The sequence below is a fragment of the Schistocerca cancellata genome, chromosome 5 (genome assembly GCF_023864275.1).
Source record: "Schistocerca cancellata isolate TAMUIC-IGC-003103 chromosome 5, iqSchCanc2.1, whole genome shotgun sequence".
Taxonomy (NCBI): Eukaryota; Metazoa; Arthropoda; class Insecta; order Orthoptera; family Acrididae; genus Schistocerca; species Schistocerca cancellata.
Window position 1 is genome coordinate 585,238,199 of NC_064630.1, and position 21,008 is coordinate 585,259,206.

At 35.8% G+C, this 21,008-nt stretch overlaps 1 protein-coding gene across 1 annotated transcript in view; it reads left to right on the plus strand.

The window, feature by feature from the left end:
- The window catches only part of LOC126188699 (dynein axonemal heavy chain 7-like), a 337,765-nt gene that overhangs the window by 291,559 nt on the left and 25,198 nt on the right, over nucleotides 1-21,008 (plus strand). Inside the window, exons 16-17 of the mRNA XM_049930307.1 lie at nucleotides 17,039-17,256; nucleotides 17,412-17,601. Of these exons, the coding sequence (XP_049786264.1) occupies nucleotides 17,039-17,256; nucleotides 17,412-17,601 (408 nt within the window). The remainder of the gene's footprint in view (nucleotides 1-17,038; nucleotides 17,257-17,411; nucleotides 17,602-21,008) is intronic.

Here is a 21,008-nt window from a genome sequence, read left to right on the forward strand (position 1 = left end):
TGGGGGGTGTGAAATATGATAAAACAGCAAAGGGTGGCAACAAATAAATGACTTTACCTGCTGTGGGTGGGGTCTTCCACTTTTTGGCATCATGGCTTGGTGGTGGCTTGATTATCAAAGAGCAACCGCTCTCTTCAAGAATGAAAACAAAAGATAAGATGGTTTTGTGACTAACAAAATTTATTGTAATCTTGATGGTCGTGTTGAGCCTTTGAGGTGTATGTCTTATGAAAAAGTTGTGTTCTACTCACATTCACAAGTTACTCTAATGATCTGTCCACCCATTCAAGGAAAAACATATTTGTAAAAGGAAAGTAGTGGACATGCTTTTTCATTATATGAGTAGAAGTTTTTTTCTTTTGCTCCATCAACAGGTGCAGAATGTGAAGAAGTCAAGCCTTTCCTTGGCTACACAAGGGATTTCAGAAACAATGAAAAGCAGGACCTCTACTTAAAAAGAATCAACTACAGTGACTGGATTAAAATAAAAAGGTAAATTCATCAGATGATACATCAGGTGACAGATCTCATGTAGATCTTGAGCTACAAGGAGCAATCCAGGATCTACATAAAACCCTAGACCAACATGAAAAACACTTCAGTTGGCTCCCAGTGTATAGCACACAGAGCATTGGACCAAAAGGAAGAAAATACAGCACTATAAATTTGCAAAATTTGAAATTGAATGAGTGATGAATTATGTTGTTGCAAAGAGTAACAAAGATTAAATGAAAGGGGAAACTATAAGTTAATGGACATAACTATGTTGTCTAAACTCAGTAACAATCTGTTAAGAAGAAATCAAAAGGAAGAAGAAATCAAAAGGAAGTATTGGAACAATTCACAAAACCTGGTGACAAATCATACTTACACAACTGTGGTACAAGTATTAGGCAAATTCAGTTAAATTTACATGTCAAGTAAACAACATCAACATGCATAAAAAATGAATGTTTTAACTATGTCAGAGTAATTTCTTGGTGAGTTTGGAGGAGAAGAATTTTTTGGTGGGTTTTGAGAAGAAGATTTCAAACCCTAACATGAGCAGGGATGCAGTAGTAACTGAGAAATGATGCAGGAGTACTGCTACAGCACAGTGAAGTCTATCTAGCACTTTGTTCGAGGCATCGGCTGTGCTCGGTGGTGCAAATCACCATGATAAACTGCCACATACACACAGTTGCATCAGCTACGTAATGAGAGAGTGCAGTTCATCAGAAAGTATGAGTCATTCAGAAAATACAAAAGTCCTCATAGAAAACTTTTTTTTTCTTTCAGCTAGACAGTGACACAGTTTTCAGTGTTTTCACATTTAAGAAAATGGTGCAGTAACAGAGGGTACATAATAGAGAATATTTGCACTATATGCCAGTCATTACTGGAAGAACAGATGTGGAGGCTCCAGAATGGTTGAAAGATTTTTGCAACAAATGTGTGATGAAATGAATTCCAATTTCAAGGAATTAGCAGACAAAGTAGATTATAATTATAAGGAATTATCTGACAAATTAGATTAAATACTAAGGAATTATATCTCAAACCAGATTCTAATATTAAGGAACTATCTTAAAAAGCAGAGTCTAAAAGTGATGAACAGTCTATCAAGGTGTAAAATACAAAAGAAGAACCTAAATTATAGATAACAGAACATGTGAAACAGGAAATAGAAGCTAAATTAACTAACATTGCAAGTACTTTGACTTAGTTGCATCAGGAGTTGAAGAATGAGATTAATAACCAATGTGATTTAGTTCACCAGGAAGCAAAAGAGCAATTTAAAGAATTAGATGGTAAAATTAACAGAGTAGGTCAGTTTACCATTAGTGGGTTCATCCAGGTTAAACAGCATATCTCAGAGACAAATGAGCATGTATCTGCTTTAGAACAATTCAAATAATTTTGAGAAATGGTTGACTCACCTGAAACAATATCTAGTTTGGAGGAACAATTACATGAATTTGTAAACTCTACCATACAAGAGAAAGTAGAATCGCTTAATATTAACACTGTTTCTAAGGGGCAGTGCTGAAGAACACAAAAAAGAATTAACAAGACTATGGGAGGCTCCTAAGAGTACTAAGCAGGGAATTCATAGGAAGGCAGGTGTAAATAACAGTGGATTATCAAGTAGTTTATTAGAGGAGTTAGAATTGGGAAGTAACATGAATTTATCAAAGCACTTTCTAAAATTCAAACTTGATGGAGAAGTTCAACCCCCCCTCCCCCAATTTAGTATATTTTCTAGATCTTTACCAAAAACCTGAGAGAACAGAGAAAAGATAGATTTTGCCTTGAGTTATTTGATAGGTGATGCAGCAAAAAGGGGTACTACTCATTCTGACGACTTTTCCTCTTGGAAGGATTTTAAGCAAAAGTTTAAGAGAAAATATTGGTCTACTAATGCACAATAGAAATTCTATAATAACTCTTGGGGAAGGTTCAAGTAATATATAGAATGGCACTTGACTTGTTCTAAATATTTCGATAAGTCAATAGAGGGGATCCATTTAGTCAAAATATTGTTATGTGGGTTACCATATTATGTTCAAAAGGAGGTGGGATATAGACGCCGGACAATGGTCAATGAATTATTAACTTTTGTTGTGGATTAGATTCACTGAACAAAGAAAAATGAACATATGCCAGGGGTTAACAGGGGAAGTAATAGTGTGGATAATAAATGATTCCCGAACAAGTTCGTTAAGAAACAAAATACTTATCTTTACCAACTACAAAGAGGAAACAAAAATGGGAATAAACCTATGAGTGGGCAAAACATTTCGCACACCCAGGAGTGTCAAAACAGCAATATACCTTCACTAGTATTTGTGCCTAAAGTATTAGCTAGTAGTGAGAACACAGGGAAATCAAAGAGCATACAGTGATCGCAAAGCAGTACTGTATAATAGTTACTGAAAGTGGAGAATGCCCTGGAAGAGGGGACAACATCTAGGATGTAATTGTGGCGACTATCAACCAAGTCACATGTAAGATCTTGGTTTTGCAATGCTCTTTGCAGCAGTCTGTAGCTGTGCACGAAAGTTTACATACATGGACAGAGAATCATGAATATATCCACTGTATATGTGTGCTTCTTAATAATAAAATAGTGTTCATTACATGTGATATAATGTGCATCATTGGATTCGGCAGTCCTACAACACTAAAACACATATAATGAACAGCTATTAGGCCCATGCATAGAAAATTAGTTTCTTTTACCCATAACATACCAACAAGAGAATGGTTATTAGAAGGAGAAGAAACAGAAAAGGGGAGTTTTCAACCAAAACCCATAGTAACTGGGGACTTTATGGAAACTTTGTAGATATTTATATTGATTCAGATAGTAAAGTATCATTAGTTTCACAAGAACAAGGATGTACTATGTAAACCAAATCTGTATTTACAATATTACTGGTTACAGGAGTCTATTTAGTAGGCATTACTGGAATCAAAGGTAAACCTGTGAAGCATGAACTGAGAATATCTATTACAATAGGAGAACATGAATTTTGGCAAACTTTATTAATAATGTCAAATATAAATTTACCTGTGTTACTCAGCATGAATTGGTTGTTAAGGATAAAGTGGTTGTAACCTTTGACACCAAGACTTTATTTTGTATTTTCAATTGAAGCAATGGTGAAGTACCATTTAAGTTAGATGCTGAGATAAATCAACCCTTATCTTAAACAAGAAAATACATTTAATTTCAACTGCTCAGTTAGGTTTGCAAGATAAAATTGCAAATGATGTACTAACTAGTGAAAGGTTGATATTTAAGAAAGCTGATGAATCGCCATTGATAACTACATAACAAAAGCAAGAGTTATGTAAAATTCTGACGAAATATATTCACCTTTATGGATTCAAAATGGTTATTGGCAGATAAAGTTACACAATGACTTTAAAAAATATACGACAGTTTTATTAGATGGAAAATCTTAACCAATTTAGAGTATTACCATCCAGGCTAAATAGTTCAGTGCTGGTTTTCATATGGCTGCTTGATGAAGCATTAAGTAAAGAACTGTTACAAGAACTAATTATTTATGTAGATGACATTTTGTTAGTGTAAAAACTTGGGAAGACCGTTGACATTTACTCATGAAAACTTTGCAGAGATTGAATGAAAAGAGGGATATCTACAAAATTGTCGAAATCACATTTTGCAAGGGAGGAATTAAAATTTTTGGGACATTTAGTTGGGGTTAGGGGCATAACACCAGACCCAGACAGAATAAGAGCTATACAGAATTGTCTGGAACCTCAAAACCTAAAATGATTGCTTTCTTTTTAGGATTAGTGGGATTCTACAATTGACATGTTCAGGGGAGAGTATCAAAAGATCCATGGTTACTACATCTTTTAAAGCCATGGTCTGTTTGGTCATAGGATGAGGGTGCAGCAGAAGCATTTACAAATATGAAACAGGCACTGGTAGATGCCCCTATTCTCAATCATCCTGCAATGAACGAGCCATTTTAAGCTGGCTGTAGATGCCTCAGAGTATGGAATTACAGCAGAATTATTCCAAGGGGAGTGGAATACCAAAGTGGGGGAACACAAAATGATAGTCTTTGCTAGTAGAAGTTTAACAAAGCATGAAATGAATTACACAGCTACAGAGAAATAACTATAGCAATTGTGTGGAGTATTAAGAAATTCCAGGTCCAACATGGGGATCACTGATTATTATCTATTTGAACTATCAGGTATTGTCATTTTTGATGGAAAACAGGTATTGCATCAAAGACTCATGTGTTCAGCTGTGTTTTTAAAAGAATATCATATACAAATTAACAGTATAAAAGGACCTCAGAGTATAGTTCCCAAACCATTATCATGATTACCAGTAGGTATGAGTGTTATAAAAAAGTATCATTACCTCAGTTAGAAAATTCTGAATGGATGATAAAATAGACATGTGATTTTGAACAGCACCATCAGATCACTCAAGATAGGGATGATGTATTCCAGTCGTGTAGAAACAGATCTTATATGGTCAAGATGTGGGCAAACCATGATTTCTATTAAGTGATAATGACCCAAATATTTGGACAAAGGGCACAACGGTTCCACAGGTTAGTGGCAGTACCACTACAGCGTCTATTCCACATGTTAGTGGCGGATGATCTATAAAACTCAGAATTGGATCTCTGAGTTTAACCAGACTGAATTCTCAATTTCAGCCACAAGCCTAGAACAAATAAATCAACATGGATACAGCATCTTCAAAGACAAATTACCCCAGTTGGTCAAATCCCACGGTTGAAAAACTGCAAGTGGTCTATTCGGATTCTGGGGAGATGACAGAAGTGTGCATGGAGTACCGCAAAACCCCATAATGACAAAATCAAACCAAAATCGAGAATTTGGCTAACGACATTTTATTTAAATTCTCTCTTAAAAATGGGAAAACTAAAAAACATCCTGGACAAATCCAGAGAACATAAAATAGATTTATCTCATTTCAGGAATTATGATATACATATGAAAATCCTTTTGATTAAGAAGGATACAGGATATACAAAGGAAAACCTGAAAATGAGCTTTGGCAAATTGTCCACAATTTGGAACTGGATTTGTAGTACATACATCAATACTTGATTCAGTCATGACTTTCAAATCTTACTTGGGTCAGCTCTCCACAATGACAATAAAATCAACTAATAAGATATACACTCTAATCAATGAACATGCACCATCTAACATCACTAACAAAAACAAAGTAGAAGAATTCTGGAAACAATTAGATAATATTCTCCAAAAAATCCCAAATAACCCATGTCAAAATCCTTATGGGCGATTGCAATGCACAAACTGGTGCAAAAGAAATGTCCATACCAGGTAGGTAAATGGTCAGGGCATACATAGGCCAACCAGAATGGCATGCAACTCATTGAAATCTGCAAAAGCCATGATCTATTTTTCAAATCAACATTTTTCAAGAAAAGAGGCTTGAAAACCAAAACATGGATCTCACCTAATCCATTACTAGGCGAATATCAGTTGGATCATGTAATGATCTTCCACATAAATACAGTAGAAATCATGAAACTTAAAGTTCTTAATGGACTAGACCTAGATTCTGACCATTACCCAACAAAATTCTCCCTAGATGTCATTCCAGAAAAAAGAAAATTCACTAAGAAAGCTCCACGCCGTAAATATGATGTACAAAAGATAAATGGTAATGAACAATTTACAAAAGAACACAAAATTTAAAACCACAAAATTTGCAACAATTGCAAGTAGGACTTTTAAAAGCAGCTGAAACTGTAGCACCGCAAACAAGAACACATATACAGCCATGGTGGACAGATGAGTGTGACCAACTGATAAATCTCAGACAATAGGCGTGGCAAAATTAGTTGTGCAACAAGAATCAAAACACCCTGGAAGATCTCAAAGATACCAGGTAAACAGTCACAAAAGAAATATGAACAGTACATAAACAAAATGAAGACAAAAATTGCAAGACATAGAAAATGATTTCAAGAAAAACAATTCCCAAAATTTCTACAGAGTATTCAAACAAAAATTAACAAAGTACTCTCCTCCATCACCCAATTCAAAAATGAACATGGGGAAATTGCCCAAACCAACACCGAAAACTGTGAAATTCTTGCAACACAGTTTTCTAAATTACTGAATTGTGGAAAGCCTGCAGAAAAATTTGAGTTCCATCATACACAACAAAACCCAGACTCAAAGCCACCAAGTTTACAAGAGATTAAAGAGATAATTCAGTCACTGAAAAATAACAAAGCATGATGAGAAGACCAAATCATCACAGAATTATGGACAAATGCAGGAGAAAATCTTATTGCAAAACTCAAAGAAATTATACATGAAATCTAGAAAACTGAAAAAATCCCCACAGATTGGAAGACAGCAATTATATATCCTCTGTACAAAAAAGGAAGTAAAAGAGACCCCAACAACTACTGCTGAAACTCTTTATTGTCAATAACATACAAAATTCGGTCTAAAGCCCTACCAAACCAAGCAGACCCTCAGCTGGATTAAAAACTAGGCGAATACCAAGGTGGATTCAGAAAAGGTTGATCATGTGTAGAACAAAACCTTAACTTGAAAAACTCAATGAAATATCTGCATAGTACTTCAAACAAAAGTTATGTCATCACATTTGTCAACTTTAAAAAAGCAAATTACAGTATAGACCGAGATTTCCTTTTTGAAGTGTTAGCAGAATTTGGAATAGATCAAAAGACAACAAACATCATAAAAGAAACACTCACAGAGACCAAATCCAAAGTAAAATTTATGGGAGAATCGAGCACAGACTTTGAAATAGACACAGGAGTGTGACAAGGAGAGAAAGTTGTTTGAGGATGGAGAAAATCAGGTGCACCATCACACAGACTGGGACCAAAATGCAAGGGCATAGAATTAGCCTGTTTAGTATTTGCTGACTACATGGCACTGATCACCCAAGACATTACCAATGCACAGAAACAGCTAGAATTATTACAAGAGCAGGCAGCAAAAATAGGATTCCAAATTTCATTTGAAAAAAACAAAATTTATGACTGACGTCAAAGATGTGCCTTCCGATCTTAAAATTGGTAATAACTACATTTCTCGAGTAAAAGAATTTAAATATTTAGGTGAATGGAATGCAGAAAATTGTAATGAAAAGAAATCTGTCAGATCAAGAGTCCATAAAATGTAGACAGCATTTCAGTTAACAAAAAACTTTTACAACAAAAAGAGTCTCTCGTGGAACTGCAAAATATGACACTACACAACAGTAACTAAACCCAAAGCCCTCTATGCATCTGAGATACTAAACCTTCAACACAGAACACTAAAAGGAGAATTAGAAGTGAAAGAACATAAAATAATAAGGAAAATCGTAGGACCAAGAACTAAAGGTGGTGTGCATTATCCAAAACCCAATGCAGAAATATATAAAAATATCTCCAAAATAACAGACGCAATGTGCATGAGAAGAATCCAATTAATGGGGCATTTAGAAAGAATGGACTCAAACAGGTCAAAGCACAAAGTCCATATATTTTTAAAGAACAAAACTATAAGACCGAATTGGTACAAACGGACGGAAAAAGACATGAGAGAATTAGGGTCTCCAAATCTACATGACAGAAATGAAATCAGAAAAACCACAAACACACAGGGTTTTGAGGAAAAAAGAGAGAAAAACTAACCAACATATGTGGTCTACCCAACAAAAGCTAGTCCATTTGTTGCTTCTGAAGGAATACTGGGTGAAAAGGAAGGCCAGCAAATGTTGATTACACGTGGTCCTAAGTGATGCATCTGCAAAGAAGAAGAAGAAGAATGGCCCAAAATTTATTATGAATAACTTTAAGAAATTCTTTGTTTGGGAAGGACTAAGATGCATAACTATATCCAAGTATAGTCCATAAACTAATACTCGTGAATGTGTCTTGAAGGAATTGAACGACTGTGGAAAATGTATTGTTCTATGAGGTATGCTACCTGGGCATAATTAGTGTTGGGATTTCAAGTGATCCTTAGTGAACTACAACTTATATCAACAGGATTATATCCTGTAGAAATAATGGATAAAACTTGTATAGGAGAGCCTTTGTTAAATTGTTAACATGGCCAAATTTACTGGTTAGTGACTTGGAAAAGTTGCAAGAGAAGGTACAAGAGAATTTAATTACCTAGGCACAAAAAAGAGTCAGAGCATTCAGTGATAAAGCTATTATACCAAACTTTCAAATAAATGATTTGGTATTAGTGCATGATTTTCAATATAGCTTGAATGGAAAGAAGGAAATGATCAAATTTTTGCAGCATTCCAGTGGACCTTTCAAAGTTCAGAATATACTGCATCCAGAAGCAGCATACATAATAGGCCCTTATACAGGGTAAGATAAAGGATTACACAATATACATATGATTAAAAGATTTACGGCTCCAGGAGAGTTCACGCCCTTTAGACTTCAGTATATTGATGATCACCAGCTGTCCAAGTTAAATTGTTTCTATATCTCTATCTTAGTTTTCTTGGTGAGAATTTCTATCTTCTTCAACTGTTCTATTATCTTTTATTAATATTATACCATCTACTGGCACTTCCAAAAATACATAAATAAATTTGACTGCAGCACCTGTATGCTTGGTGTCTAATGTTTATTCAATAATAATAGCACTGGTATGTTTACGAAGATAGCTATGAGCTTAATTAATAAACTTAACTATAGATTAACATTTCAAGGAAAATTTTGAAGATGTGCACTGTACATGTAGTACATGAAAAGCCAAGAATAAGAACAATTGTAGCTTTATTATCATAGATAGTAATAGAATGTAGAGGAAGTTACAGCACTGTCACTTGCAGAGAAATGCTTGAACTCTCAAGGTCTTTGCATAAACTATGAAGATGATAATAAATTAAATATTCTGGAATCAACAAAAATAAGAAGCTGTTAGTTTTGAACATTTTTTTTAAACATGAAGAATAGGATATTTGGGTTGGTATTTGAATCTTATTAGGGTAGATTGATCAGGGGTAGTTATATCACCTCTGTCAAGTCTTGACCAATCATAGACTAACCACAGAAACTATACTGACCATTGATGATGGCTTACATGAATATAGTTGCCTTTTCCATTGCATTGCATAAGATTTGTTAGGATCAGTTTTCCAGGTGTCTGCAATTGTGAAGTCCATTCTGTAGGGGATGCCGAACAACTTTTTTGTCTGGTGCCACAGTGCGGTACCTTAGCAAATGGGTTCCCTTGGGTGGGACAGTAAGGGAATCCATCTATGGAGTACTTCTTCTTTTCTTCTTCCATCCTAACATATCTGTTTCTCCATTTCATTTTCTTACTTTTCCATTAGGAGTACCAAATGTATCTTCCCTCTGTCCATATGCAAAGTTCCTACCACAAGATCTCTTCTTTTTACAGAGTACATACTAGAATTTAGAAGCTGCAACAGTGGGATTGCGCACTGGCAGATATTTCATGTATGATGACAACACTAGCCCAACAAGTTTTTTTTTTTTTTTTTTTTTTTAGGAAAATAAGTAAGTGACTCATATTAGTCACGTGATATGTTGTAGGGGAGAAGAGTCCAGGTAGGAGAGGGAAGGCAAACTGATGGCATGCTAACATACATAGCCAAATAAGAAACAAGAGCTTAAGAGTTAACGAAAGAACAAGAAAGTTTGATAACTAGTATTCAACAAGGAGTATGTCCATGAGGAATAAATTTTAATAACAAGAGATGAAATGCTAATGTTATCCTAATTTATTCATAAGAAAAACCTTGACTAAATTCTTTTGTATTATCTAAATCTCGTAATTATAAGACAGTAAGTAGAAGCAAGATACATAATTACGAGAAGTTTGTGTACATAGTGATGTTATATATCTTATAAACAAGAGTAAGGGGGTAAAAGTTAGAAGAGAGGAACTAAGATATTTAGACAGAGAGCGATCAGGTAATGTCAGCAGAAAGCAACAGATATGGGAGAAACATATCATTTAGAGTGAGAAAAAATAGAAAAAGAGGCCAAGTAACTGTTTTTTCAGATGAAGTTATGATGGGTCATACCTAAATAGTGGAGAAGGTGTAGGAGAGGAAGAGGCTGGTTATCTGTAGGAGGAATGGTCTATATCTTCATCAGGTGAATCCATGGGAGACATGACCTGTACCATTTATGAAAGTAGGAAGTAGGTATGGCTAAATGGACCCATAGAAGGGATGGTCTATAAATTGGGTCAAGTGAATCCATGGAAGTATAAGGGTACTCTCACATGTATAATGGTGTAGAGGTTTGACACAATGACTAACCTTAGATGGAGTGTAAGCAAGTGAATACAAAGTATGAAGCTGTATGACTGGTTGTTACAATATGGAAATTTTCTCTGAACAAGTTGTATAATCAAATAGACTCACCTGATAGTAGAGACAAAAATCGTTGGAGCAGGAATGTTGCATGCTTGTTGACTAAAGCCTGTACTGAAATTTGACTCTAGAGCCCAGACAAGCAACTCCTTAGGTAATAATAATGTGAGAAAGTGTAAAAGGTATCTAACTGTGTAAATATACAAGAGTAAACAAGAAACCCTTGAGTATACTGGCATGAATGCAATATGTTGTTAAATAAATAAACATAAAAACCATAAGAAAGTTGACATGATACACATTCCTATATTAAAGTGATATCTTTGCTATGTAGAAAGGCTGATACACAAAGTAGATTAACACCGTTCAGCACAATTTACCTAAATTGAAACAATGAAGTAGAAAAGACTTGAATTTAAAAATAAAATTTGATTCCTGTTTAAAGAAGGAAATCATATCAAGTGTTTTAAAGTAATTCATTTGTTTATAGTTGTATGTTAATGAGTTTTTTTGAGAAAGAGGTCCCAACATCTTTTCTAGAAGTGGGGGAATATAAAGTATTAACACGCAATTTAGGCAAAAAGCATTTCACACTCCTTGTGTAGTACAAGGAAAGATGATTGTGACAGAATAATGTTAAGAAGGGGGTAAGTTGTGGAACATAAACTGTGCACAGGCGTTTCATTTCATATGTGCAGACATTAAATGGGAGGTGTGGCTGGAATGCCAGCCTGAGGTGCTGGAGTTAGTGGTCATGTGTGCATGAGGTGTGCTTGCTTGTGTGTGTGAATGGTATGGGTCTCTCTTTTACTGATGAAGGCTGTGGACGAAAACTTTATGTAAGTGTCTTTCAATTGTGCCTGTCTGTGACTTGATGTGTCTTCTTTATGGTAAGTAGCAATCTGCCTTTTCCTACATTACAGACAATAAATTGGGTACCACCAAAACGTGAGAATGACAAAAGATTCACTAACATTGAACACAAAGTATCCCTAAATGCTGTTAATTACTGGATTAGGACTGAATCCATGCCTTGCTGGATGAAAGAGTGCAAAACACTATTGGAGCCATGTAAGAAGAGCAGCAATGATGAGACTATGGAACAACTGATAACTCATATGAATAAGGAGTGCAGAAGCACATGAAAAAAGGCAATGGAAAGTCTAGAGTTTATGCATTCCATCAAGAAGAGATGGTGGATGCTTTGGAAATTAGGCAGTGCCACAGCACCTGACATGCCATCTCTGGGCTTGAGTCCATCTGAAATCGTGGCTGTTCTGAAACAGACCTCCAAAATCCAACTAAATATAGCTGAAAGGATGAGATTTTCAAACACTTGAACAATATATTGCTCACTTAATACAGCCAGTTTGGGAACTGTGAAAGAAGTGGAAACAGAAGAGATTATCGAGGCCCTGAAACTAATGAAGACAGAAAAAGCAGCCGGGCCTGATGAGATACTACCAGAATTCTTCAAGGAACTGGGATTTTAGGAAGAAGGTGATTTGCCAAACGCTGCAGCTGCATCAGATGGTGCACAGTCCCTAAGACATGAAAAGAAGCAAAAGTTATTGTGGTGCTCAAACCTAAAAAAAACAGAGACAACCCAAAGACGCTCAGACTGATATCCCTGATATATATCTCCTATAAATTATTTGAAAGAATATTACTGACTAGATTAACTCTGTACATCAAAAACAATCATTGAACATACCAAGTGGGTTTTCAGATAGATGAAAAGTGCACTTGTAGCTTAAGTGAATATCCAACTGAAGCAGACAATGGTGATAATCTCTGAAACATTCAGGGCCTTTCCCACATGCCAGGCTTCCTGTCCTAGCAAACATAGAACTACCTAAAATTAGGTGATCACAGTTAGCCACAAGAGCATACAGGAAATCTTTAAACAACCCAGAACTTCCTATGCACCAAGACCTAGGACCTACAAACAGACTTACATCCAGGCCACTTTTATGTAAATTCAACAAAGAACTAGAAGGCTTTGACTCAAAGATAGCATTGAAAGAACTATGAGTTTTAAGTGAACAGAAGAACCAAAATTTGGTGGGATGGATTCAATATCCCAAAGAAATTGTCAACAACATTGAGCCCTTTCAGAACAAGTGTTGGTATATGTAAAGAGCTGACGAACATATGATGACTATCAGATGGTCCTGAATGTGAGTGTGGTGAAATCCAATCAATGGACCATTTATTTTTGTGTGAATTGCAAGACTGTGAGGGTGAACTGAAGGACATACACCAACACTGTAACTCGGCCATACAGTGGCTCAAGAATATTTGTGATGCAGCAGAATATAATCAGAACATATATAAGGAGTATTGTAATTTGGTATAGAGCTGTAAGAAATTTTAATTAATGTATTACGTGATTGTGGCACCATACACAATCATTAACCTGGCTCCAGGGAGGTAGGGTGCCCTTCCCTATTCCTCCACTGGGGTAATTCCTGCCTGGCGCGTCCACGTCGCGGGGGTGGGCATCCTACACTTCAGTAGGCCGGAGTGCTAGGATGGCTGAGTTCAGGCAGGGACCCAATCCCATGGGGTATAACACGGAACCCATGCCCAGGGTTACGGGTGAAGACCTTAATGGCAATGACGGCGGAGAAGGAAGACTTCGGAACGGCGTAGCTGGCAGATGAGGCAACCCTCCTTTCTGGAGATTAAATGAGAAGGGAACCACTGCCTTGTGGTGGAGGAGAAACTCCAAAGGCTAAGGGAGCCAACCCCAACAGAAAATCCTTCATTGCGTTAGGACTAGCAAGCCAGTAGGAAAGTCTTCATACATTGCTTTCAAAACACAGACGAGCCTCGGAACGAACCACTCAGGATTTGACCCCACTGCTTCTTCAAGTACTGGTGCAAATGATGGGAGACCTGATGAAATTCATCGGCACAAGAAGATGAAACCAACTGGACTAAAAATAACCTAAATATTGGCACCCTTAATATATTAACCCTCAATGGAAAAATGGAAGAAATGACAGATGTACTAACAGAGAGGAAGTTAGATATATTGGGATTAAGTGAAACAAAGTGGAAGGGAAAAGGTGAGAAGAATTTGAGAGGAGGAGGAAAACTGTACTGGAGTGGGAATAACAGGTATGGAAGAAATGGTGTGGCAGTGATGGTGAATAAGAATGTACAAAGCTGTACTGAAAATGTGAGATATATATCAGACAGGATCATAATCTTAAACCTGAGATTCCAAAAAGAAACACTAAAAGTAATCCAGATTTATGCACCTCAAGTGGGATGTAGCGAAGAAGAGAAGATAGACTTTGAAAATGTGTTAGAAAACCATTTAGAGAGTGCTAATATAGTGATGGGAGATTTTAATGCACAGGTAGGCAAAGACAGAAAGGGATTTGAGCAAGTATTTTGGATATGGAGGCAGAAATGAAGAAGGGGAAAGACTCCTGGATTTGTGCCAGGGGAATGGAATGAAAATAGCAAACAGCTGGTTTATGAAGAGAGAAAGTCATGTTATCACCAGATACAGTTGGGATGGAAGAACGAAGAGTGTAATTGATTATATTCTAGTAGATAGGGAATGGGGAGAGAAAGTAACAAATGTGAAGGTAATTCCAAGTGTGAGTGCAGATGGAGACCATAGATTACTGGTGGGACAATGCAAAATGAATCAGTGTGTGCAAAATAGAAAACAGAAGAAAGTGATGAGGATATGGGATTGGAAATTGAAGGAGAGTGAATGTGCTGAGAAGTACAGGGAATTAATAACACAAAAATTTCCAAAAGAAGTTTTCTGCAATGTAGAAAAGGAATGGAGTTTATTCAAAGACACTTTAGTCGAAGCAGCACAAAAAGTATGTGGCAGAACATCTGGAAAGGAAAAAATAAGACAGACAAGTTGGTGGGATGATACCACAATCCAAGCAGTTAGAAGAAAAAATGGAGCATGGAGAAAATAGTGGAAAACTAAATATGATGAAGACCATAAAAGATACATAGAGGAAAATAAGAAGTGCAAAGAAATAGTGGAAACAGCAAAGAAAAAGGCATGGGAAGAGTTTACAAAAAAACTTGAAGAAGGTGTGAAGAGCAATAAGAAAATGTTCTATAAAAGGAAGGCTTCTGAAGTACCAGTAAAGATGGAAACAGAGGACGGTACCATTATTGAAGATCCAGGGAATATAAAAGATCTCTGGAAAGAACATTTTAAGAAGCTGTTAAAGGATGAGGAAACAACAAATAATGAAGAAATTGAGAGAAGTTGGGAAGCAGAATTAGGACAAATTACACGGGAAGAAATGGAAAAAGCTGTGAAGAAGATGAATGGGGGGGAAAGCCCCAGGACCTGATGAAGTGTCAGTGTATATGATAAGAGCATTAGGTCCAGTGGGAATGCAGTGGCTGTATAGAGTACTATCAAGCATGTGGAGAAATAGTAAAATACCTGACGACTGGAGAACATGAGACATTGTTCCCATCTTCAAGAAAGGCAATAAAAGACTTTGTAAAAACTACAGAGGAATAACCCTCATGAGTCATACAGCCAAGATTTTTGAAATAATTTTACTAAATCGAATAAGTGAAAAGATAGAAAAGGAGCTGAGTGAAGAACAGCATGGGTTTAGGAAAGGAAGGAGCACGATCGACCTGATATTTTCTATCCGTCAACTGATGGAAAAAAGTTGGGAGTATTTCAAAAGGGTGATAATGGTTTTTATAGACATAGAAAAGGCATATGACTCAGTTGACAGGGAAAGACTCTGGGAAGAACTGAAGAAGATAGATATAGAAGATTATAGAAGATGGATACATTAATGTTATAAAGACAATGTACAGAGGCCACAATTGTAGAATTAGAGCACCATTGGGGAACTCTGAATACTTCGAAATAAGACAAGGACTTAAGCAAGGAAGTATTCTATCTCCTGTGCTTTTTAATGTTGTGATGGAGGGAATGAATAGGGCAGTTAAAGATATAGTAAAAGAAAAAGACAAAAAGATGATTTTTGCAGATGATATGGTAATATGGGGTGATAAAGAGGTAGATGTACAGTTACAGCTTGATGCGTGGAAGGAAATAATGAAAAGGTATGGATTAAAAATAAATAAAGATAAGAGTGAAGTAATGGTATTTGGAAGGGAGAAAGGAATCAACAGAAATATTACCTTGAATGGAGAACCCCTCAAAGTGATAGAAAGTTTCACTTATTTAGGGAGTGAAATATCTAGGGATGGAAGAATAACTAACGAAATTAATAGGAGGTTACAGAAGGGAGGCAATTTCTACCAAACAATAAAACATCTGATTTGGAACAATGAAGTTTCAGAAAGACCAAAACTCCTTATGTATAAGAATTATTACATCCCTATTGTCACCTATGGTGGAGAAACATGGACAATGACAGAAAGGGACTGGAGCAGACTGCAAGCAGGGGAAACGAAATTTCTCAGAGCAGTTAAGGGAAAAACAAGAATGGACAGAGTAAGGAATGTAGAGATTAGTATGAGAGAAGAAATTGAAAGAAAGAGATTAGGATGGTATGGGAATGTTAAGAGGATGCATGGGCAGAGACTCCCCAAAATTATGGAAGAACTAAAGATGGATGGGAAAAGACCTACAGGGCGCCCAAGAACAAGGTGAAAAATGGGAGTAAGAATATCTGTTGAAAGGAGAGGTGTGACCTGGCAGCAAGTGGAGGAAGAAAAGTGGTGGGAGGACCGAGCCAAATGAAGAGGACTCATCAGCACCCAGACCCGGCAGTAGCTGGAGCGGGATTCGGATATAGATAGATAGATATTATGTGATGATTGCCTTTGTAAATCCTGACTGAGTAAATAAACATAGGATGAAACAGCTCAAATTTGAGGAAAATGCTGCTTGTTCACGCAAAGGCAAAGCATAATAATAGAAGTATACTAAGGGCAATGGTTTTTTGTTAAAACAATACCAGTCTTTACAAATAATCTGTTATGCAAGAAGCAGAAATGATTCTCCCGTAATTTACAGCTGGTATATTTCCTATACAGTTTTTGCCAAGAACAAAATGACATATGACTGTGTACCTCACATGACCATTCATAATTATATGAATGTATATTGGTACGATGTCTACACCCAGCTAGGAAAGAGTGATTTTAAATGGTGTGTATTTTTTTTTGCAGGTGGTCAATTATGGTGGATCCTCAAAGTCAAGGTAACAAATGGATCAAAAATGTCGAAAAGAAAAATGGTCTTGAAGTAGTAAAGTTCACAGATGCCACTTATGTGGGTACTATTGAAAACTGCATAATGTTTGGACGACCAGCACTTCTTGAAAACATTGGAGAAACTCTTGAACCACCCTTAGATCCTGTGCTCCTGAAAAGAATGTATTTAAAGGGTCAGAGATTATCTAATATACTCTTAAATTTATTAAAACAATCTTTAAGATGCAACATTTTTTACTTATGATTAAAATCATTGTCATTTGTAAATAATCTACCATCTTAAGTGTATATAATTTTTTCAATTGAAATATTTCTTCCAATGTTCCAGATGGATCACTCAAAATAATGCTCAGTAAGGAGGTTGAATATAATACAAAGTTCAGATTTTACATAACTACAAAGTTGCAAAAGCCGCGCTATTCATTCCATGACTACAACAAAATAACACTTGTGAACTTTTACCTCCCAATAGAGGGTCTACAGGAGCAGCTTCTAACAATAGTGGTGAAAAGTGAAAGGTTTGTTCATGACAATTAATTTTAATATGAATTTTTTTACAGGTTCTGTGCAGTTATATGCTGAAAATATTTAGAAATTTTGTTATATTCTGTTTTGCAAGCACAGAATCATCATATAAATTTTTGTTGATCAGGTATTCAGTTACAAAGAAATCTCTTATTTGTCTGTACATTTTTAATGTTGTTTTTGTTGCTGTTATTGTGGCCTTCTATCAGAAATCTGGTTTCATTACTTGATGTAAATACTGAATAATTGATGCCAGCCTTTCTGCAACTTCTCCAAATACAGGCATTTGACTGTTTACAAAATTGATGTTGTATGATTTTTTCTATACAAAATTGATTTTATATGATTTTTTCTGTTGATATTTGTAGGAGTGAAGTCTCACTTTGATGGTGAGCCACAGTTTTTATTTATTTTATTTTTATTTCTTTTCATGTATAGTCATCAAATGACAGCTGTTGCAAATGTCACATTGTTTCAGAGGTACGGTACATATTGCATTTGTGTGAGAAGGTTTAATAAATAACATAGTTAACTATAAAGCTTAATACATAATATATACAGCTTAGAATTATTTAAATGAACACAGACAGTTATTTACAAGAAAAGTTTTTAATGTTGCTTTAAATGGATCCCTAGGAATGATCTTATTGATTCTGGCAGTTTGTTGTAGCACACTGAACCACTGATATATGCACTGTGGTAGGTTACTTTTATTGTTTTTTTCTTTTTCTGAAGTAATTGTTCTTTTCTGTTGTGTTGTGATTATGTACATCATAGCAATTGGGTATGTCATCCTGATGGCTTTCGAAACAGTGATAAATCTATATACAGGGTGGTAGGTGTGTAAGTGCAGATATTTTTATTGGTAACTGAGAACAATAAGATGTTCTTAGGTTAGTTAGTATTTCCAAGTACATATGGCAAGAACAATACTGAATTTCTCCTGAGCAGCAGGTCAGGTGGTGAAATGTGGATGGTGGACACAAAATAGTTAGTGTATACTGATAGATATTGTCGTTTTAGTGGTGCAGTTATGACCATTCAGAATGCATCAAATAGTAAATTATGAAATGTGTTCACAGGAAGACTGTTAGACGTAGAGAAAAAGCAACTAATGCACTGAAGTGGGTGCATATTGAGGTATTAATGGTCAGAATATCTGCACTTACATCCCCAACATCTTACATAAGCAATAAGTATACAGTCAGATATTCATTTTTGATAATGGCATCATGACAGGTTTCCCTGTATCCCAGACCATATATCAGCCTAACAGCTCTCTTTTGTAGCACCAATATTATGTTCAAGTCCACATCAGCGACACACACAACCACAGCTTTATCCCATAACTTATAAATGGGAAAATTCTCCCACAGTACACTGTTTTCAGTGTTTTATTACATACAGTTTTGACAGATGGCTGAGCAAATACAGTGTACTCATTATTTTCCTGAATACATTGTTAACATGGTTTCCCCACTGAAGACTGCCATCCAAGTGCAAATGAAGGAATTTACAGTCTTCATTGTCTGTATATGATATTCCATAAATATCTTACACATCTGTGGCATGAGTTGCTTGCTTTGAACTTCATGCAATTATGTGATACTATATTCACTTTTTTTCTGAAAAATGGCCTCCAAAATTCAGGTGTATCTTGTACTCGAAATTAATATAAAACTGTCCAGTGTTTGATTTAGAATTCCCACCAGTCTTAAAAATGGCCATGTATTGAATACCACAGGAAACCTTGTATCTCACAACATTGGATTCAACTGGCAGCAGCAGTGCACAGATGCAATGAACGTGAGTTACGGGGTTTCACAAGTTTGCTAAAACTGTCTTCCTCTCACCGTCATCACAAACCCAGAACACTGTCTAGCCTAAGATGCGTCATTGCAGTCTACGGTGTCAGTAAACTTGAATTGAAAGTGATTTGTGTCATCAGTAACACTACAATATTTTTGTTAGTAGATAGTTTTGTAATGGAAAAAAGTGAAAGGTATTCATATGATGCTGGCTATAAATTGAATGTAATAGCATGCAGAAGATCATGGAGACAGAGCAGCTGAGCAGCAATTCAACCTTCCGTGATTGGCAGGCTAGTAAAGGAGAAGGGAAAAATATGAGGAAGGCTAAATGTGCAAATAGAGGACTGAATGCAAAATGGCCAAAACTAGAAGATGATATATTGAAAAGGATTTGAGGACACCATCAAAATGGCATTGGAATTAATACAAAAATTATTTAAATACATATTCATAAGCTAACATAACAGTGGAACTTAACACACTTTAAGGTAGGAGTTGGTTGGTGCTATAGGTTTATGAAGCATCATGGACTTAGCATATGAACTGAGATCAAAACATCTTAGAAAATCCCACAAAAGTATGATGAGAAAATAATATCTTTCCATTGCTTTATTATTCAATATTGAAAGAAAACGAGTGTGGAGCTTAGCCAAACAGTGAATATGGATGGAACTCTGACATTTCATGTGCCAAGTAACAGAACTGTTGCCATGAAAGGTGCTAAAACCATAACTATACAAACAAGTGGACATGAAAAAATTCAATGCACTTTTGTCCTTTCATGCTATGCTGACAGTGCTAAATTTAATTCCAATGATCATTTTCAAGCACAAAACAATGCCAAAACCTTCTGAAAACTGCCAGATGTTATTCGTGTACATGACAAGGGTTCGATGGATGAGGCTGGCAGGAAATTATGCCTTAACAGAGTATGGAAGAGAATGAAACATGCTTTACTGAAGAAGAGTTCTCTTCCTTTACTAGATCTGTGTAGCAGTCACTTGAAAAATTCAGTGGAAAAGAAATTGAGACAGAAAAATATGGAGCTTACTGTTATTCTGGGAGGACTTTCTTCCGAATTGCAACTTATTTATGTCTCAATAAATAAAGCATTTAACGTGTTTATGAGAGAGGAATGGAACAAATGGATGATGGATGAAATTCAATTACGAATTCACAGTGAAAGGAGCTTTAAAACAATTTACAATGAAACAAGAGTGTCAGTGGATAAAACAGTCATGGTCTAGAGTGAGAGAAGACATTATTGTTAAATCTTTTAAGAAGTGTGGCTTAAATCATGCTCTTGAAGGAAGCAAAGACCATTTTATATCTGAGGAGGGCAATGATGAAGATGAAGAGGAAGAAGAAGGAAAAGGAGAAGAAGAGGAAGGTTAAAATGATGATTTTCAGGGTTTTTAAAGGTCAGTTTGGTTTTACAAACTAAGAATTTTTTTGTGTGGCTTTGCAATCTAATAGTAATAATGGTAAAAATTTTATTTTTTAAAAAGTTGTTTAAAAATTAAGGTTTGTCTTGTAATCCATAGCATTTTATAGTCCGCAAACTATGGTTTTTACTTTTAGACCTTTGT